A 21,984-nucleotide genomic window follows, 5' to 3' on the forward strand; every position below is an offset into this window, starting at 1 on the left:
AGGCTTCAGATCCAGCCACAGTCACACCTGTCTTACTCATTTGCTAGCTTTTACTGGAAGAGAGCAACATTTTCCATTGATATAGATGTGAGAAATGACTTTTTTAGTGTTTGATGTCTGTTTCCAGCTCCACATCGTTCATTCCCAGTGAGCTTGGGAAGGAAGAGTTTGGTTGTAAGAAAATATCATAAGATAAGGCTTCCTCTTACGGGTTTTCTAAGTAGTGAATCTCAACTTTGCCTGTGCGTTCGAATCACCTGAGGAGCTTTTGAAAAATCCCGAGGCCCAGCCCAGGCCCAGACTGATGAAATAAGAACTTCCGGGGCGGGGGGTGGGGGGGTGGGGGGGTGGGGTGGGGGCTGGTGTACCAGGCATCTGTGTTGGTCTAAAAAGCTTCCAAGGTGATCCCAAATTGCAGCAAAGGTTGAGAACCATTGTCCCAAGAATATCTGCTTCCCTCTCTCCATGAAAGCTGATGGATTTTCTCTTCCATTAGGCTGAGTTAGAAATGATTGAGTTATCTTTCTAAGCACTGTCTACCTGACTCGTCCATCCATCATCCATCAGTCCATTCATCCATCCATCCCATGTTTTATTGAGTGTCTGCTATGTGCCAGACACAGTGCTGCGTGTTCACTGTTGGACATGACAAGGGCCCTTTCATCAAGATGATAAAAACTAGAAACCAAACTGAAGGGTCACCTCAATGGACTGGCCGATACCTTGTGGTAAGTTGTGTGAATCAGCCCAGGCCCTGTATGTGCAGGCAGAGCAGGGTGCTTCTTACCCGGAAGGAGCAGTGAGGCAGTGTCCCAGAGGAAGTGGTGTCCCAGCTGAAACTTAAAGCACCAGTAGGATTTGGCCAGGTGAAGAGGTGGGTGTGGCTGAAGAAAATAGGAATCATGGTGCTGTGGGAGTACCTCGGGGTGGCCGAGTGGGAGGGGGGAAAGTAGCAGGAAGCCCCAAAGCACCAGGTGGGGGAGGCCTCAGGGAATTAGAACTCATCCCAAGGGCAGCGGGGAGCCTCAGGAAAGGCTTCATCAGGGAGACTGGCCAAGCCACATTAACTCCAGCGAGATCCTAGGCTCAGCAGTACTGTGAGCATGAGATTTGCTGCCCTTCTGAGAAAAAAGGACAGTTTTAGTCTCTTGCTGGGAAGGATGATTGAGGAAGGATTTGTGTTCTTAACTGCCCAGGGCCCTAAGCTCTCGCAGGCCTCCTGGAAAAATGCCGTAAATCCCTTGGGAATAGCCAACCTTTCCCAGGCACCCCACTTATTCTTGTTCTTTCTGGTCCTGAGGCTAAGGGGAAGGAGCACAGATTTGGATGGTCAGATAGGACCACCTGCAGCTATCCCCATTGCTAGCCATCTTTGTACCCTCGAGACAGGCAAGTCACTTCACCTCTTGGGGTCTTGTTTCCTCCCTATAAAAGGGGGGTTGTTATGGCCCTTTTGTCATTTTGTCTTTGTGAGGCTAGAATTATTACACACAATGCAACAAGAGCATTTAGCGCTGTCCTTAGCACATGTCCAGCTTCATAGCTGGCACTTAGCAAACACTGATTCTTTCCCCCCTCCAGCTACTAGGGAGCCCTTGTTCTCCCCTCACCTCCAGAGCATGAGCTCCTGTTACAGCTCCAAGCACCAGGGGGCCAGGTGGATCAGAAGTCCTCCACCCTGACCCTCCTCTGCCTGCTGCAGAGCTGAGTACCAGTGTCTCCTGGCCTTTGCTCCCTCAACCACAGCCTACAGCTGACCTTGAACCCAGGCTGTGCTCAGGTATCCTTACAGGTTTAATTTTCTTGCCTCCCTTGACCCCTTTTGCAGGAGCCAAGCACGTCTAAACTAGCAACCCTTCATGCTGGACTAGGGCTATATGGAATCCCCTTTCACATGCCAGCCCTGAGGCCCGCTCCTGTCCACTGCTAGTAACCCTGGTTGTATTCAAAGCTGGTGCAGTTACAGAGCCCTCTCCTGTTCTCTGGCTCTCGTCTAGATCCCTTGGAATAAAGGCCAAATCCTGAAAATGGTGCCATAGGAGCTAAGCCCCCAGACCCTCCACTAACCTCTGGCCCCGCTGCGTACTACTATCTCTCTCACCCATTCCATTCCAGTCATACCGCCTCCCTACCCGCAAGCACTCTCCCATCCCAGGGCCTTTGCACCCGTTGTTTTTCTCAGTTTGAAACGTTCTTCCCCAGTCTTCTGTAGACTCTCTCCTTCACTCTCTTCAGGCTTCTGCTTTTCTCTCTCACATGGAACAGCAACCCCGTATCCCTGGCATTCACTGTTCCCCTCACCCTCATTTATTTTCTATGTAGTGCCTATCGGCAACTTACTTAAATATTTAGTTGCCTGTTTGCTTATTGTTTTCTCCCCTACCCTCCATCAGAATAGAATTTCCATGAGGTCAGGGTAGAGTGTGTTCTGTGTTGTATCCTGAGCCGCAGAAACAGCATCTGGCGTGTAGCAGGTGTTGGAAAAATATTTGTTGAATGAGTTAGTGCCTAAACAAACCCATTACCTCATTTGGTCTTCAAAACAAACAGCCCATTTGACAGATGAAAGATACAAACGCCCAAGGTCTTAGCCACAGTGACGCAGCAAAGACAAAGCCGTCCCGAGCTCTGGCTTCAGGCTCCCCTTGCTCCACACATGCCACATTCCTCTGCGGGCCAGAGATTTTCATACCATCAGGATTTCCCCCGACCTTTAGCCCGAGAGGAAATGATACCGCAGCTGGAAGAATACCCAGAGGGCTGGGAGCTGGCAGCCAACGCCCCGGCAGCTGCAGGGAGTGTGTGAGTGGATTCCGAGTTGGCCAGAAAGGCAGCAGAACGAGCGGGATGCAGGCACGCAAAAATGTCAGCGCACGCCTGGTCGGCCGCCAGGGTCATCAGCAGGAGAAGGAAGGAGGTGGGCTGCGTGTTGGAGGGTGGGCTTCGGGACTCAGGGCCGGCTCCCTTGGTTCTCCCGAGCCAGGTCATTGGGTCACCTGTTTGGGACCCTACCTCGAGCATTGCTGGGAGCCTGTGAGCTGTGGGGCACAGGAAAGATCCTCGGGCTTCTGACCAGGAGACTGTGTCCTGAGCATGACCCTGGGCTAATCATGTTGTGTCTTGGTTTTCTCCTCTGTAAAATGGGGTTACACTTTGTCTGCCACGGAATGTTCTAATGAGGGTCAAAGAAGATATGGGGAAACAGCTCTGTAAGCTGAAAATTTCTAAACAAATGCAAGAAATAATTGGGTATAGGTCGATTGTCCTGTAGTTGCTTTGATGTGGTTTCATATGTACAATAGTCTCTCCTGGACCCAGGCTCTGTCCTCAGATTTGCTCCCTGATGTCACAACCCACCCAGTTGTTCAGCTCCCAAATGTAGGAGTCATGGGGAACCCCTCTCAGTCTCCCTGCTTCCCTGCCTACAATTATATTCCTAATATCCCTGTGGATCCGGCCCCCTCTCTGCCTGATTCCCCCCTGCCCACCACCACCAGCCCCTCCGTGTGGCAAGCTCATTCCCAATCCAGATTCTTGCCCGATCCTGGCCCAGATCTCTGTGTCAGTGGTCAGGAGAGGCCCCTTCTGAGCGCTCTACCGCATACTGCATTCGATCTTCAGATTTTCTGAACCCACAGTGACTGTCCCTTAGTTTTCTTTCCTTGTGTTTATTGTCCAGCCGCACATTTTACCGGTCTGTCTTGCTCACTGCTGGATCCCCTGGTGCCTAGAACTGCACACAGTTCCAGCCACCGTGCGTCTAATACTGTTTGCTGATTGACCACTTTCCTGGTGGGGACAGATGCGAACCAGGTTTATACACAATGGCTACTAGCAAACAAAGACAAGCATCACTGTCCTTGACCGAGGCTGTGTCTGCAGAGTCTGATACATAAAGTCAACAGAGCAATTTCTAAAATGAGACTCACCCCAAAGAGAAAACCAAAATGCCTACGTAAGCCAAGGCAGTAACTGACCACATCACGTATTTAAAAGCATCACTGAGGACTTCTCCCTGCGTTCCACACCAGGGGACTCCAGAAGGGAGTGTCCTGTTTACATTCCGGCTTCCTAATGCGGGTGAAGGTGAGGAAGCAGACTTCCAGGTTGACCTTGGGATTTGCCTCTTAGCTTTGTATACTTGACTCCAAGTACCCTTGACCTGATGGAGGAGAGTAATGCATTTCTAATTTGTGAATTATGTGTGTGGTTATGAAAAATCAGGTTCTTTTTCGCTCTAGCATCTAGAATAGCGCCCGGCCCGTGATAGGTGCTCAGTCAACCTGTGTTATCAAATCTTTACTGATCTGTCCGGGATCCTGGTCATCCCCCAGGTGACTAGGTTTGCTCCCTTACCGCTTGGGGCTCCTACAAAGAAGGCCGATGTGTCCTCACATTTCTTTTCTTTCTCGTTCCTTTAGGTGGGCTGGAGGAGCAGCCATTTGAGAGCTGGGACAATGCAACAGCCACCAATACCAGCAGCGAGGAAGCGAGAAAGGGTAATGCGAGGCCCTCCCAGGCCTTTGGGTCCTTTTTTTTTTTTTCAGTTGTGGTAAATTTCACGTAACATAAAATTTCCATTTCAACCATTTTAATGTGTATAACTTAGTGGCATTAAGTACATTCACAATGTTGTACAGCCATCCTGCTATTTAGTTCCAGAAAATTTTCATCACCCAAAGGAGACCCCATACCCACTAAGCAGTCATTCCCCCTTTTCCCCCTGCCCCTGACTTTGGGAACCTCTTCTTCTTCTTCTTCTTTTTTGTTAAAGATTTTATTTATTTATTGAGAGAGAGTGCATGAGCAGGGGGAAGCACAGAAGGAGAGGGAGAAGCAGACTCCCTGCTGATCAGGGAGCCCAAGGGCAGGGGCTCAATCCCAGGACTCTGAGATCATGACCTGTGCTGAAGGCAGACTCTTAACCAACCGAGCCACCCAGGCGCCCCAGCTTTGGAAACCTCTTATTCCACTTTTTTACTTTCTATCTGAGTGGACTAGGAGCACCAGTCTGTGGGCATGAGGGAGTGTGTCCTTTTGTTGAGGGTGGACTGGCTGCCAGGGAAAGCCACAGAAAGGTGTTTGGCTGCTCAAGGACCATATGGTCTTCAGTTAAATTCTGCCATCTGGTTTGACCTTTCTTACCGGTGCTTGCCTTGTGAGTTGCAGCCCCCACGGGCTGACAGGAGGGATCAGGAGGAACTAGGGTCGACACAGCAGGTGGGCACGGGAGGCCAGGATGGAAGGTAAAGCTGGGATGGGGGCTGGGGAGGAGCGTGTAGCTTAGAGACCTTGTGGGCTGCTGGGGGACGGGACAGGTAAGGTCGTGGCCATCTGCGGGCAGGGCCACAGCATCAGCAGGTGCCTGCCTGGAGTGCCAGCTCTGCCTGTCTGCACACTGATGCTCACACGTGTGCGCTTTCCCAGTTCTAAGAGATTCTAGGCTGGAGATTAGGGGTGGGGGGGGGGCGTCTCACTGGAAGCATCTCTGTCTGGAGGAGCTTTTCCCATTCAGAAGCTGTGCTGGAGGAGAGAGGCTGCTGGGCTTCGGTCTGGCCCGCATCCTACAGGAGTCAGGGCTCACTGCCTCCAATGACGCTTCTATGTAAAACAAATGCAGAGCAGAGGGAATCTTTTTTTTTTTACTGAAGTGTAGTTGGCACACAGTATCAAAGGAATAATTTTTAGTATCTTCCGATCTGTAGTCAGATGCATTATCCATCGCACCACTGGCCCTGTCAAAAAGGAATAATTTTTAAATGCCAGAATCCTTTTTTTCAAGGATGCCTATTTAGGGATAAGATAGAAATCATTATTTGCTTTATGTTTTTGATTTAATGCTATTTTATATTTTACACATACATATGCATAAATATAATTTCACACAGGTGCATACATGTAATGATATCGTCATGTCTTTTTTTAATCGTTTTTCTTTTTTATTCTTTTCCCTTTAATTTGGCTAGCTCCCTCCCTTCTTTTTTCTACATATCACTCCTTTGCCCTTCCCCACGTAACGCAGGCTGATGGCTCTGTGCGCACCCTTCCGTATTTTTCTCCATGTACATGTGTTCACACAGGCACTTCTAGAGGGATGTAAACACGCATGCAAGTATAAGCTTCATCATTTTACAAAACGGGATCATATTCGATAAGTGCTTTTTGTGAATCCTGCTTTTCTCACTCAGTAGTACGTCATGGGAAACCCCTCTAGTGCACTTGTGATACCTTCAGTTTATTCTTTTGAATATCTTGCAAGATATTCCTGGCATATGGGCCGTAATTGAGCCAGCGATTCCCTTATCAATTAGCATTCACTTCGTGTCCGGTTTTTGCCATCACGAGCAATGCTACAGTAGACGTTCCTGAACCTAGATCCTCACACACTTGGGATGTTTTTAACAGGTGCTCCTGGAATGCGTTTCAAAGGGTAAAACCATTCACAGTTCCAGCGAGACTTATGAGTGCGCCCCTTTCACCACATCCTCTCCAGCACTAGGTGCTCTCAGTGTTTTTAATAATGTAAACAGGAGTTCATTATTACTGACTTTGAATTACCCTGACTGCTGGTGACATTGAGCACCTTTTCCTGCCTTTGCCAGTGGTGTAGGGGTGCGCTTCTGTGACTTGTCTCTTCCTGTTTTTTCCCGTTTTTCAGTTGGGCTGCTGATCCCCCTCTTATCAGCTTGGCCTCTTTCAGAGAAAGGCGGATTCAATAGCTCCCACGCCCCCCCACCTCCTTTGACAAACGTGCATTTGCTTGTCTGCCTCATAGCACGTTTCTGGGACCATGTGCAGGGCTTCCTTTAAAATCTGTGGTTTCCTGCTTTGCTTTTTCAAAGTAGTTTGACTTGTGCTTTCTTAGACTCCCCAGACATCTTGTGATCTCAGTGGCACTTCATTTTGGCCACAAACGACCAGCCCTACATGCCAGCAATGGAGCAGAGGGTGTGAGATTGAAACCAGAGGGGTTTGCCAACACCCCAGTGATGTAGATGCCACACCTGATTTTTCCTTCCTAAGTGACTTATTGCTGCCTAAAAGTGCTCCCAAACTTGTTGACTTCAAACAGTAATTTGTTATCTTTCATGATTCTGTGGGTTGACCGGGCTCCGTGGGGCGTTTCTTTGGCTGACATCGGCTGGGTCACTCACTCGCCTGCACTCATCCAGCAGCTGGGCTGGCCTGGCCTGGTTGGTCACATATGCCTCCACGTGGCTCTTCTGGCCACGTGGATTTTCATTTAGCTGTCTAACCTGCGATTTTTTACAGTATGGTGGCTGGCTTCCCAGAGGGAAGAAGCAGAAGCCACCAGTCCCCTTAAGGCTTGAACTCAGAGTACCCAGAGTGCTACTTCCGCTGCATTCTTTCCGTCAAAACAGGCTTCCAGAGGAAGAAAATAGATTCCACCCCTTAATGTGAAAAGTGGCCTGAGCTCACGGAGATGAGAGCTGTGGCCATATTTAGAGACCAGCTCCAGCCTTCCCTCATTGCCTCTTACCTGCCCACCAGCAATAGACATTGTCAGGATTCTTAGTATTTATTAGTTTGTTGGTGTAAAATGACCCAACCAGATAAATTTGGACCATCAGGCACGCTTGGGTTTGCACCTTAGCTTAGTCACTTAGTAGCTGGGACCTCAGATAAGTGTTCACATGAGGTTTGGAGGATTTAGGAATAATACTGATGCAAAGTGCACAGCCAGGTGTCTGGAATTTAAGAGGTGCTCAGTGAATATAGTTCCTCCACTTTTTCCTCTCTACCTCCACCTCCAAGAATAATATTATCCAGCATTGGAAGTCATCATCCACCTCTGGACTGGGACTCCGCAGCTGTTCAACAGCTGCACAGGAACACAATTAGGGGAGACCAGAAAGAGTATGGCTGCTGCAGCTCATTAACATTCTGCCTCTGGTAGGTTGGCTTGTGCATGGTACCCACACAGCAACAAGAGATCTTCTTGGGCTTTTTAAGGAGGACGGTGAAAGCACTCCCCCAGCCACCATGCCTCACACCCCTACAGTGGGCTAAATCCAGTCTGCAGACCGTCCAGTGCCCCTGGTGTTTTGGAAGAGGATAATGTCAAGGCTAGGCCAGTTTCTCCGCTCCATACTGCCTCAGCAGACGGGCAGGGCTTTAAGCGTCCCGGGCAAGCCTGATGAGGACGGAGACCCTTGGCACCCTCAGAGGGGAGCTGCGGGCAGGCTGTCCTAGCCTGTCCCCCCAGTCTTGCCTCGATCCAATTCATCTCTCCGGGGCCATGTCAGACACCAGCGTGGGTGCCTCCTGTTTTTGTTTGAATTAAAGGTAAGACAAGTTGCGTCGATCTCAGATTCCCCTTTCATCACAACTTGACCCCCTCCCAACACCCCCAGAAAAAGAGACCGCCCAGGCAGGATAAAAGATCTGAGGGAAGCCACCCCCCAACCCCAGCCCCCTGACTTCAGCAGCAGGTTTATTTCCTGGCATTATGTGGCTCCCCTCAGCCCTGACGGCAGGGATTTGTGCTCCCAGCTTTGGGGAGGGCTGGGGGGCTCAGAGAATCGCTCACTCAGCATCCCCCTGGCAGACCGTTGGGTCCGAGGAGTCTCCCTCCCCTGGAGATGAGCGCTCAGCATGCATTTCAGGATTGCTAATAGGATTAATGAAATGGAGTGTGTAGCCGCTCCTACAATGAAGCTGTGACTGTTTCGATGGAGCCGGATTTCCAGAACCATATTCATAGAAGAGAATGGACCTTTCATTCCCAGTAACAGTTCCTAAGGGTTTGTGCTGCAGGAAATCACAATGGAATCTTGTTTGCACCAGAGACCACAAACTTGGGTACAAATCACTGCTCAGCACCTGAACCCCTGAATGTCACTAATGTCAGTGTATCTGGGTGTAACCACTGAACCTAACTTTAGGCATTCTTTCTAGCCAGTCCCCAAATGCAGACCTTGCTAGCGATTACTGAAGCTTGCATCGAGCCCTTACCACGGCAGGGCATTTGACATTCATTACCTGGTTCAGTGCCCACAACACCAGCATGCAGCAGGAAAGAAGATTCAGACGGCAAGAAGAGTGGCTTATCCAAGGCCACACAAGTAGCACATGGCAGCATTTATCTTGAGCCTAAGTCTCCCACCCTAAACCTCCTGCTTTTAACCTTTGGGCACTATCAGTGGTTCTCAAACGTCCCTGTGCTTTGAAACTACCTGGGAGCTTTAAAAACTCACATGCCTGGACTCCACTCTAGTTTGATTGAGTTGCAATCTCAGGGCAGGGGGTGGACACCAGAATTTTTAAAAAGCTCCCCAGTTGATTTCCATGGGCAGCGAGGTTTGAAAACCATCATGCAGAATAATCCAGTCTCTGCTTTCACCGAGGGGCTACTCTTGAGTCTTTCAAGGTTCGCAGGCAAGGTGTGATGTTGCCCACCACCCTGGGGTGGGGGCTTTGCAGATGGCTGGCCTCTCAGGATGTTTGCTTCCAGCGTGGGGCTGACCAATCAAATCATAGAAAATTCCCAGTGCCTCACTTGAGAAGGCTGGGGTAGGCCTGGTTCTGTTTATGACACGCCTGGGCCTTCAGCTGGAGATGGAACCTTGAATAGCTGTGGCCGCTCTGCTTTTCCACAGAGGACAGGGTCCGCTCCCAGAGCCAGAGAATTTAAATGGACTTTATCCCCCAGCCCACCCAACCCCCAGTGTGCTAAATCCTTTCAGATGCCCCTGAGCTCCTCTTCAAATGTAGGACTCTTGGCCATAATAAATAATTACATCCTTCTATGTGGACTCTGATTCCAGATAGTAGTAATCCAAGAAAATCCAATAATGACAGTTGCATTAAGATCCTTCTTCCAGGCTAAGCAGAACATCTGTTTAGACATATTTTTAATCGGCAAATGCTTCCTGTGTTGAGTCCTCGGCAAATTAAATTTCTCACTGGACCGAGGGGGAAGCTGTCATTCAATAACCCATCTCTGGAAATTACACCCCAGTCTCTCTCCAGGTGCACTTCAGATTTTCCCACGCTGACTCGGCTGCAGCCCGGCCCTGACCACATCAGCCCACATGTATACACAACACAGCTTGTCTGAGAAACACGGGCTGTCTCAGTGTTGGTCCCTCGAATAGGGAACTATTTTCTGCCCATTCTCCAAAGGAGAGTTGGCGGCAGAAGAAAATTAAGAGACTTGTTGAAAACCCTATGGGAAATGAATAATAAACTTCCACTTGCTACATCGCTGCCTGTGATTACTTAAGATGCGATGATTCTCAGGGTTTAAATGTTAAGGGCGTTAGGGCTGCCAACATTTTGGAGGAGTTTCCGTCACAGAATTGTTTGGACTGTTGGGCTGTTTATTTTTAGAATAACTCATCCATTCTTTAATTAATTCATTCAGACTACAAAAGTGGTGAATACTTACCACCAACCAGCCACTGTGCTGGGTGTGACTAAAGTGGTGAGCAGGCCAGTTACAGTTGCTGCCCCCCATGGGGCTTCTCCACCCATGGGGGCAACTCACATTTGAATGCAGTTGGATGCAATTTGTAGTCTAGGGTTGGGTTAGCCAGTTAAAATATCTGCAGAGACCCAGCAGGTAATGTCAGTGGGGGAGATGGGCTAGATAGGCCGATGGGAAGTGGGGGAGAGATTCTGACAACCAGGACAACCAGGACAACATGTACCATGCCTATGGCGAGAGATACTACTGAACTCGAGTGGGTTGTAAATGATGGAAATGGGCCCGATGTTGCCACATCTTTCTGTCTTTAAAGAAAAACTAGAAAATCTGGATTCTGATGTGAAATGCCTTGATTTTTAGAAGTTGGCTTCTAAAGCAATATTGAAATAACAATAACAACACCAACAAAAAAAACACAGTGTGGGCCAAAAGTGTCCAGGCCAAGCAAAGCACATCTGTGGGTTGGCTTTATCCCAAGAGTTGCAAGTGTATGACTTCTGATCTAGAAATTCTACCAGTAAAACAATTATTTTCATGTTTAAAAACTGTATTACATGACAGCCTTCTTGTTCATATGACCAACTGAATTAGTAGGAAACCCTTTACAAATACAGAACCGCTGAAAATAATATATAATCTTCCCATAATCCCAAATGAAAGATACAGAGTTAAGAACAAAAGATAGAAAGGGAAATTTCCATGATCAGAAGAGAATAGGGAACACAAATCCATAGAATTAAGCTTCACATGGTGGCAAGAAGGTGCAGAGGGCATTCAAACTGGGTTAAGATTTGGAGGACGGGGTCTGGTGTCTTCATGCCTATAAATACGGGAGATATGGCCTTGGTCCCATGTGAAGCAAGAAGTGAATGCTGAGATCTTGCATAAAATGAACACCCTCAAAGGGCTTCATACTCATTAAAAGAGAGAGAGAGAGTAGAAAAACTCTGCCCCGTGGCGAAGAAGAGTGGCAAGAAATCTTGCTATCTTTCTTAGGCTCTAAGTGTGGGTAAAAAATATATCATCTATGAGAAACTGAATCTGAAAGCCTGTTACCCATGTAGGTATAAGTTCTCAAATTACATTTCCTAAATATGGAAACCCTAAACTTAGACATTAACATAAAAATTGATCTAGGACTCTAGAATCCCAAAAGCTCCCCCCCCAAGAAACAAAATATAGGGTCATACTCATAATTGATGGCATATGGGGCTCCTTTAGAAAGATGCTCTCCCCTAAAAATGAACTTTAAATAACAACATTAGAAACACAAAGAGTTAATCCATGGAGGAGACTCAGCAGAGACAATAAATTGGAGAATTAATACCCAAAGGTATAGGAATAATAAAACCATCTGAAGGAGATTAAATAAGTATGTATAACAAAAGAACCAATGGAGGAGTTCAGAACTATAGTAAGGAGGAAAAAGAACAGGCCGATTTAGAAGCCACTAGATAGGGCTTTTAGAAATGGTGAGTATATTGTTGAAACTGGAATTGGATAAATAGTGTATTGAACACAACTGAAGAGAGAATTAGTGAAGTAGAAAATTGATCTGAGGAAACCACACAGATTTCACCACTGAGAGATAAAGAAAATATGGAAGAAGGTAAAGGGACAAAATGGATGAAGTGAGACTGTTAAGTGCATAATCAATAGAAATTCTTGAAGATGAGAGAACTTTCATAGAGAGACTGGGAAAGATGAGGCAGTGGTCAAACAGATGAGGAATTAGGATTTGCCACAGTTGAAGGAAGAATTGTACTGAGTCCCAAGCAGAGAATTCATATAAATCATATCTAGACAATTACAATGATGCTGAGAAACACCAAAGACAAAGAACAAAAGGAGAACAGAACGAAAGATAAGACAGATAACAGGTGAAGGAGTGACCATTAAACTATAAGGCTACCTCCTGTTGGTAACAATGAAGAGCAAAGGACACTGGAATACTATCTTTGAAGTGCTGAGGGAAAATATCTGTCAACTTAGAATTCTGTACATTCCCAGCTAAACTTAGTTTTCAGAATGTGGATAAAATAAACTGAGTGAGGATGAAATAGATTGAGGGTAAAATAAACTGAGAGAGTTTGTTTATCATCGTCAAAAAATATTAAAAGATGCATCTCCAGGAGGGAGATTTGGGGTGCAAGAAGGAGCAATAAGCAAGGAAATGGTAAATATGAATGTAATATTAATCTGTACTGCAAACAAATCATTGAGAATAGTAACTTATTTGGGGTCTTAAAAGCAAGTAAACAATAACATGAAAAATCAAAAGGTCTGTTTATAAATTAAAATACTTTAAGATCCTTGTATTCCCAGAATGAGAATGGAGATTCTGATTTCTTCAGATCCATCTTGTAGTTTGTGAATTCTTTGTACTTTGTTAAGTCCAGTATGAATGTTAAAAATTAAAATCAATACTAAAGGATAGAAAGGAGGTAATGGAAATAAAAAGTAAACATGGAAAATATCTTAATCCTACAGAAAGCAGTCAAAAAGAAAAAAAAAGCAAAGAAAAAAATGGCAAATAATGCACATACGCACACAAAGAAGGAAATAAGCCCAGGAATGTCAGTTGTAAAATAAGTATAATTCACCTGTTAAAAGAGAGATTCTCAGATTGAACAACAAGAAAAAAAATGTAGCTATTTGATGTTTATAACAGATATACCTAAAATCTAATTACAATTATATGCAAAAATCCTCAACAAACTATTAGCAAATCAAAACAAGCAATGTATAAAAAATAATTATACACCATAATCAAGTGGAATTTATTCCAGGTATGCAAGGCTGGTTCAACATTTGAAAATCAATCAATGTATCCTTACCATATTGACAAGGTAAAAAAGAAAAATCCCATGATCATATCAACTGATGGATAAAAAGCATTTAACAAAATCTAACATTTATAATAAAAACACAACAAGTCAGGAATAGAGAGAAATTATCTTAACTTGATAATGAGCATCTGCCAAAAACCTACAGCCAGGCTCCTAGGTGGCTCAGTCGGTTAAGTGTCTACCTTTGGCTCAGGTCATGATCCTGGAGTCCCAGAATCGAGTCCCACTTCAGACTCCCTGATGAGCAGGGAGTCTGCTTCTCCCTCTGCCCTTCACCCTACTTGTGCTCTCTCTTACTTGCTCTGTCTCTCTCAAATAAATGAAATCTTTTAAAAAAATTTTTTTAAAACAAACAAAACAAAACAAAAACCTGCAGCTTACATCTTACTTAATAGTGAAAGACTGAATACTTCTCCTAAAACCAGGAACAAGGCAAGGATATCTGCTCTCATTCTCTTATTCAACATAGTTCTGGAAGTTATAGACACTGCAATGAGGCAAGAAAAAGAAATTAAAGGCATGAAAATTGGAAAGGAAAAAATAAAACTGTTTCTATTTCCAAATGACTTGTCTATGTATAAGATCCCAAGGAATCTAAAACAAAACAAAACAAAACAAAAAAAGCAAATGCTAGAACTAGTAAGTGAATTAAGCATGGCAGATACAAGGCCAAAACCCCCAAATGGATACAATTTGTAAGCACTCAAAGAAAAGGAAATGCCTATACACTTTAAAAAACATGTACAATATTTGTATACTAAAATTGCACAAGGCTGATGAAAGAAATCAAGAAATAACTACATAAATGGAGAGACATACTATGTCCAGGGATTGGAAGACTGAATATGTTAAAGATACCAGTAATCTCCAAATCGATCTATAGGTTTAATGTAATTCCTATCAAAATCCCAGCATGTTTTTTCTTTGTAGGCATAGAACAACCTTGTTCTAAAATCTATATGGACAACCATAAAGTTTATATGGAAACCTAACTAAAACAATTGCGGAAAAGAGGTCTAAAATGGGAGTAATCACTCTCCCAGATACTAACGCTTACTATATAACTACAATAATCAAGACAATGTCATATTAGCAGAGGGATAAACACATAGATCAATGGAACAAAATACAGAACCCAGAAATCAACTCAGCAGTAGAACCCAGCAGTTCCACTCTTGGGTATTTATCTCAGAGAAATAAAAGCTTATCTCTACACAAACACTCCTATATGAATGTGTATAGCAGCTTTATTTGTAATAACAGGAAACAACCCAGATATCTTTTCCTAGGTGAATAGTTAAACAAAAGGTGCTACACACATACCATGGAATACTACTCAGCAATAAAAGGAAACTATTGATACATAAAACAACTCAGATGGATCTCTAAGGAATTGTGCTGAGTAAGAAAAGCCAATTCCCAAAGGTGATATACTATAAAATTCCATTTATATAATCTTCAAATGAAAAATTTTCTAAATGGAGAACAGATTAGTGGCTGAGAGTTTAGGGATGGGTGAGAAGAGAGGGGCAGAGATGTGGATATGATTATAAAATGCCAACATGAAGGATTCTTATGGTAATGCCACTGTTCAGTATCTTGAATGTGGTGGTGGATACACAAACCTAAACATGTGATAAAATTCCATACAACTACACACACACACACACACACACACACACACACACACACACACAAAGTATACATGATGCTGGGGAAATCTGAACAAAATCAGTGGAATACATTAATGTCCATATCCCAGCTGTGATACTGCACTATAGTCTCATAAAATGTTACTATTGGGAGAAATGGAGTACAGGGTACACAAAATCTGTTATTTCTTACAACTGCATGTGAATCTACAAGTATCTCAATTTACAAAAACTATTCTATATACAATAAAAAAAATGTGAACCTCAACAATGTGACCATTGAAAACTTCCTTTATAGTTGTGGGAATTGTAATTTACTCACAGAATAATGCCTGTTGAATGACTCATTTAAAAAAATATAATTACACAAAAAGATCGAAAATGAGTGGGAAAAAAGCTCTATGATGCAAACACTAATCAGAATAAAACTGATATAGTAATATTAATATCAGCCAAAATAATCTTGATCATGGATGAACATTATTACAGATTAAGAGGGTCATTAATGATGAAAGAAATAATTCACTGGGAGCATTTAACAGTCCTTTACTTGTATTACTTAAACAACATAGCTTTGAACGATGCAAAGCAGAAATTAAGAATAAAGGAGAAAGTGACAATCCACGATCTTAGTTGTCAGGGTTGTTTAAAGCATTTTTCTCAGTAACTGATACACCAAGGAGCCAAAATAGTTGCAGAAAGAATATGTGAATAACATATGTAGCATCCTTTAACCATCAATTATGGAAATGGATGCACATTATCCCAAGGACATATGGAACATTTATAAAAACCAATCACGTACTGGGCTGCAAAGGAAGATTCAAAATACCAAAGAATTGATACCTTGGAGCATGGGCTAGTCATCTACAGCCAGGAGGCCAAATCCAGCCTGCCATCTGTTTTTGCAAATAAACTGTTATTGGAACACAGCCATACCCATTCATTTACATATTGTCTATGGCTGCTCTCGCACTACAGTGGCGGAGCTTGTTGGTTGCAACAGAGAATATATTAACCACAAAACTTAAAATATTTACTATTGTCCTTTTACAGAAAAAGTTTGCTGACCCCCACCTTGGAGAATGGGTTCTTGGAACACAAAGCAATGTTAGAAATCAGTAACACCCACAGAGAAATAAATATTTAGAAATTAAAAATCACACTTCTAAGTAACTTAAAGATCAAAGAAGAAAGTCTAAATGGAGCTAACAGAATATATCAGTGTCTAACATTGCAATGTACATGTCAAATGATGAAATGCAGATCACAAGGAACTCAGGAAAATTTTAGCCTTAAAATGTTAATCATAGAATATAAGAAAAATCGAAAATTATGTGCCTAACATTCAGCTCAAGAAGCCAGAAGAGAATGGCTAACTGATTTGTTACAGGAGTGCCAAGACAGTTCTATAGGGGAAAAACTAATCTTTTCAACAAATGGTGCTGGAAAAACTAGATATCCACAAGCAAAAGAATAAAACTAGACCCCTACCTCAACACCATATGCAAAAATTAACTCAAAATGATTAAAGACTTAAATATAAGCACCAAAACTATAGAGCTGTAGATATAAATAGATAAAGCGTAGATATAAACATAATTATAAATCTTTGTGAAGTTGGATTAGGCTGTAATTTCTAAAATATGGCACAAAAGCATAAGAAACAAAAGAAAAAATGGATAAATGTAAAACTTTTATGCTTCAAAGGATACTATTGTAAAAATGAAACAACAACCTACAGAATAAGAGAAAATATTTATAAATCATATGTCTGATAAGGGTCTGGTATCCAGAATAGACAAAGAATAATTATAGCAGTAAAAAGACAGCCCAATGAAGAAATAGACAAAGGATTTGAATACACATTTCTCCAAAGAAGATATGCAAATGACTAATAAGAACATGAAGGGATGTTTGGCATCATTAGTCATTCGGGAAATGCAAATCAAAACCACAACGAGATGCCAGTTCACACCCATTAGGATGGCTAGAACTAACAAGCTTGACAGTAACAAGTGTTGACAAGTATTTGGAGACACTAGAACCCTGACACATTGCTGATGGGAATGTAAAATGGTGCAGCTGCTTTGGAAAGCAGTCTGCTAGTTCTTCAAAAGTTTAAATATAAAGTTACTACATGACCCAACAATTCCAGTCTGTGGCATATACCCAAGAGAACTGAAAACATATGTGCGCACAAAAATGTGTACGTTAATGTTCATAACAGTATTATTCGTGATAGCCGAAAAGTAGAAACAACCCAGATGTCCATCAGCTGAGAAATGGATAAACAAATGTGGTAGATCCATGCAATGGAATATTATCTGGCCATAAAATGTGACGAAGTACTGCTGATAAATGCTACGACCCAGACAAAACTTGAAAACATGCTAAGTAAAAGAAACCAGACACAAAATGCCATATATTGCATATGAAATGCCTTGTCTAGGCAAATCCATAGAAACAGAAAGTGGATTACTGGTGGCCAAGGACTGGGGCAGGGGCTAGAAATGGGGAGTGGCTGCTAATAGGTTTCTTTTGGGGGTGATGAAAATGTTGGGGAGTTCTATAGTGGTGATGGTTGCACAACTTTGTGAATAGACTAAAAACCACCAAATTGCATACTGTAAAAGAATGTCTGTTATGGTGTGTGAGTTATATCTCCAGTTTTTAAAAAAGAAAAGAAGATAGAAAGGAAATATCAGAATAAAATAAGTGAAATGGAAGTAATAAAATAAATTAAATTAATGAATAATAAAAAGTGAAAGGGATCTACAAAATCAAAAGCTGATTTTTAGGGAAAAGATATAGAAACTGAAGCGAAAATCCTCCAAGTGAGAATAATGAGGGAATCTAAGCAAGGAGACTGAAAACAAAAACTGACGTCTGAACGATGACTGAAATGAACATGGATTCGGTTATGAGTGTGCCATAGGTTCGAGCGATTCTGCCCCACCTGTCTATCTCCACTATTTCCGGGGCCACACCTTGAACACAGAACCTTAACAGGGCCTCCACTTCTTTTCCACATCCCTCCCTTAAAGGTCCAGCTGTGCTGACAGACTGGGAAGAGCTGGGGGTTTTATGAGGCTCTGCTTTTTCCAGGGTTTATCTTGCAACGAGTTTGTTTTGCCAGCATCACAGACTGGTTCACTTTGTCAGACTGGCCAAATTATTTTCAACATTTGGAACATTGATGTGAGGGCAGGGGATTGGCTCAGTAGGTTCCCTCAGAGGTTCCCAGCACCGAGAAGAGAGCACATCCCTGACTCAGCTCCATCCCAAAGGATGCCTTGTTGGGGCCTGGTTGATTCCGGGGATCTCGGGCTGCAGTTGAGCCCCACAGGGCCTTGTTCAAGGCTTCCAACAAGCCAGCCTGCTTCCATCATAGCCCTGGCACCCTTCCTAACACCCAGGGGTTCAAAACCCTGAGCAGACCAAATACCCCTGTTAGAATACATGTTCTTAACCCCTTCTTTGTGGATTCATGGATAATATAGTCTTAACCAGAACATACAGAAGGAATTAAAGCAGAGTAAATGGCAGCGTGTCTCTCTTGCAGATGGCGAGGAGAACGCTATGCTTTTGCTCAGCCCCAGGACCTCGGATGCCAGATCTGAGACCTTTTCTCCCCGTGTCCGAAGAGCCACAACCTCGAGGACAGAGAGAATATGGCCTGGAGGAGTCATCCCCTACGTCATCGGAGGGAACTTCACTGGTCAGTAATCCCAGAGGAGGCCTCCTCTAGGGCTGGGGGCTTTGTCTCCCTAGGTTGACAGTGTCCTCCCCGGGGTGGGGCAGATGCTGGGGCACGGCAGTCCTACCTGCTAATACTCCATGATGCCCTCAGGGCTGGTGCACTAAGCCTGGCAAAACTGCGGTCTCTGCTGGGGCTATGTCCTCAAAGGTGGTCACCTAGTCCGCAAGCCTTCATGCAGGGGGCGACATATGATCCTGGTCTTGGAATAGAGACACGGTTTGCACAATGGGTAGGTGAGCAAAGCCCTCCAGGCAGAAGGCAGCTGTGAGCAACCACACAGGGTGGCTGACCTGTCTTCTGCGTGGGTGCACACCCTGCCCCGGTCCCCACCCCTGCAGCAATACCAAGGTAAGCAGAGTGGGCCGTTAGAGGTGGCCAGTCCTGGCTGTGGTGCTTGCCAGCAGTACACCCTGGGGCAAGTGACTTAACCTTGCCAGGCCTCAGTCCCTCTTGTGTAAGTGGGGATGATTATATTTTCTAGTCCATACGGTTGTTTTGAGAATTAAATGAGTTAATTTAGATAAAGCACTTGAATAGTGCCTGGCCCATAGTAATCAGTAATTATGTGCTATTGGTATTATTATCTTTAAAATATGTATGTCAGCCAGTAGCTTCCCATCACTGCTAGTGAAACTGAAACTCCTGACCATGGCCTCTGAGGCCCTCCTCCAGGCAGCCCTTGCCCCCTGTCCCACCCAGTCTCCTACCCTGCTCCTGCTCTCTTCTCCCCAGTCCCTGTGTGCTGGCCTCACAGGCACCTTTCCCTTCTGGAACATGCCCAGCTCATTCCTACCTTAACACACCTGCACCAGCCCTCTGTCTGCCTAGAACATTCTTTGCCCAGACCTTCTCATGGCTTCTTCTTATCACTGCCATCTCAGATCAGATGACATGTCCCCAGAAAGGTCTTCTTTGCCTCCCTGATACCCCCGATATCCCCACTGGCCACTTGCTCTCAGCACCCCACTTTCTTCTAGTCTTACAGTACTTCCCATTACCTGAAATGCTTTGACTTTTATTTTTGTTATGCCTGTTTTTTGTCTCTGCCCAAGCACTGTGGGTGCAGGGATCCTTTTTTTTCTGTCTTGTTTTCGTTCCTATACCTCCAACACCTAGAATAGTGCAGGGGCGCGTAGTAGATGGTCAACAGTTATGCCCACCGCAGGCCTGTGGCCAGTGTTAGTCGAATGCCTCAGTGAAAAGCCACAGAGAGCTGCCTCTTCCAGGCTCTCAATTCTGACCGCGTGCACAAGTCTGCCTCGTCTCTGCGGCTCTGTGGCTTCTATGAGAGGCAGTTGATGAGGCAGATGTCCCCAAGCCACGGAAAACCACTGATGAGTAAAGGCGCTGTGAAGATGTGGACGAGAGGACCTGGGAGCTGGCCGAGAGCATGGAGCGCCTCCAGGCCTTCCCTTCTGTCTCCCCCAGGCGGCATCACTCCCATGCCATCAACCCAGGGCTTTCTCGTGCTGGATACTTGATTAGGTGCTGGTGATAAAAAGATGACCAAGACTTCACCTGCCCTCAAGGAGCTCCTAGTCCTGCTAGGAGAGAAAGCAGTGTGCCTAAAGAATTGAAACACTGGAATTTTAACCAGCTACTCACTTTTGTTCCCTGGCGCTTAACCACGTTCTTTCAGATCTGGTGTGCTTTTCTGACCAAAGATTTATATAACCTTCATCAAAGTTAACTAATTTTATATAGAAAACTTTCTTAACATTGGTGGTTTTGTTGTTCTGTAATGAATGGGATTGCTGTTTAGGTGAATGAGCTATAAACGATTTAAACTAAAAAATATCAAGACGTAAAAAAAAAAAAATGGACAGCTCAGTTACTCTTTATTCTGTATGTATGTTTTTGGGGACCATATGACCTCACACCCATGTCTTCCAGACTATGATGGAAGCCTCCCCAGTGCTTTGTTTGTTTTTGGCAACGAGGTCATTCTAGAACTCAGACCCCACCCCCAACTGTCTTTTGTATTCCCCAAACAACTATTTTTCTAGATCCTTCTCATTGTTTCTAGCAAAATCAAAATAGTTCTCTTTATCTCAGATTGATAGATTTTTTTTCTTTTAAAGAATACTTATTGACTGTAAGTAACTATTAGCCAGAGCTTACAACTACTCTGTTCTTGCTCCCAGACGTATTGTTCTGTTTTTCAACACATTTCCACTTAAGGAAATATGAAGACATGTTCAGAGAAAGTATGAAATCCACCCGTTTTCAAAGGCCTTGTAGAAAATGAGGCTCAAGGATCCACCAGAAAACACTGCAGCCCCATGCAAAAGTAGCATGAATGTACATGAAAACAAATTTTTAGAGCATATGGGCCCACGCTTCTGTAGATATAAAATAAAATAAGGCTGCAGAGTGCAGTGCTGGTGAGCCGCTTCAAAAGCCTAAACTTTTCAAGTTGAATAATCTGGGTAAGGTCTGTGTGTGTGTGTGTGTGTGTGTGTGTGTGTGTGTGTGTGTAAGTTTAGAAAAAGTACTCTCCATTCAAAGGAAAAGCTGGAGAGCCTGGGATATTCTGAAAATCTATGTTTACGCTCTTTTCCATTCACACACTCTTCCTCTCTGAGTTTTGGTAATTCAGGAAAGTTACATTCTTCGCAAGGGAAATCCTTATTCCTAGTGCATTTCTTTTCTGGGTCACCCAGCGCTCATGGGAACAAGCATCGTTGTAAGTCAGCATGCCTTATGGCATCTGAGGGAGGCATGGACCCATCAGTCCATCGGGGCAGTGACGAGACCTGCCCTGTCATTTCAGGAAGCCAGAGGGCCATTTTTAAGCAGGCCATGAGACACTGGGAGAAGCACACCTGTGTGACCTTCATAGAAAGGACCGATGAGGAGAGCTTTATCGTGTTCAGTTATAGAACCTGTGGGTAAGTACGCACGAGCAAGGCCACAAGCACAGTCAGAGCCAGACAAATCTGATGGCTCACGAGTGCTGTATTTTCTCTGTAAAACCAAGTATTTCCAAAGAGTTGTGATAAATAATAGCCTAGGGTTTGTCAGAAACTCCCCTCCCCCCAGTGAACTCACAATCCAGTGACAAAGTAGGCGGGTCATGAAGAAGACTCTAGAAAGGCTAGGGGTCTGGATCTTCTGTCATGGGAGCGATTGAAGGAATTGGGGGTGTTTCATGTGGAGAAGTGGGTCTGAACCAATTGGAGGTCAGCAATCCTGCTGAGAATCTGACAAAGCTATGGCTTCCTCATGACAGATATACATTTATGCAAAAATTCTGCATGTAATTTTATC

General features: G+C 44.3%; 1 protein-coding gene across 1 annotated transcript in view; it reads left to right on the plus strand.

Annotated features, from left to right (window-relative positions):
* Positions 1 to 21,984, plus strand: part of TLL2 (tolloid like 2) — a 120,290-nt gene that overhangs the window by 45,651 nt on the left and 52,655 nt on the right. Inside the window, exons 3-5 of the mRNA XM_045785077.2 lie at positions 4,422 to 4,499; positions 18,517 to 18,672; positions 21,488 to 21,605. Coding sequence (XP_045641033.2) covers positions 4,422 to 4,499; positions 18,517 to 18,672; positions 21,488 to 21,605 — 352 coding nt within the window. The remainder of the gene's footprint in view (positions 1 to 4,421; positions 4,500 to 18,516; positions 18,673 to 21,487; positions 21,606 to 21,984) is intronic.

The sequence above is a fragment of the Ursus americanus genome, chromosome 6 (assembly GCF_024610735.1).
Source record: "Ursus americanus isolate L20-20 chromosome 6, mUrsAme1.1.p, whole genome shotgun sequence".
Lineage (NCBI taxonomy): Eukaryota > Metazoa > Chordata > Mammalia > Carnivora > Ursidae > Ursus > Ursus americanus.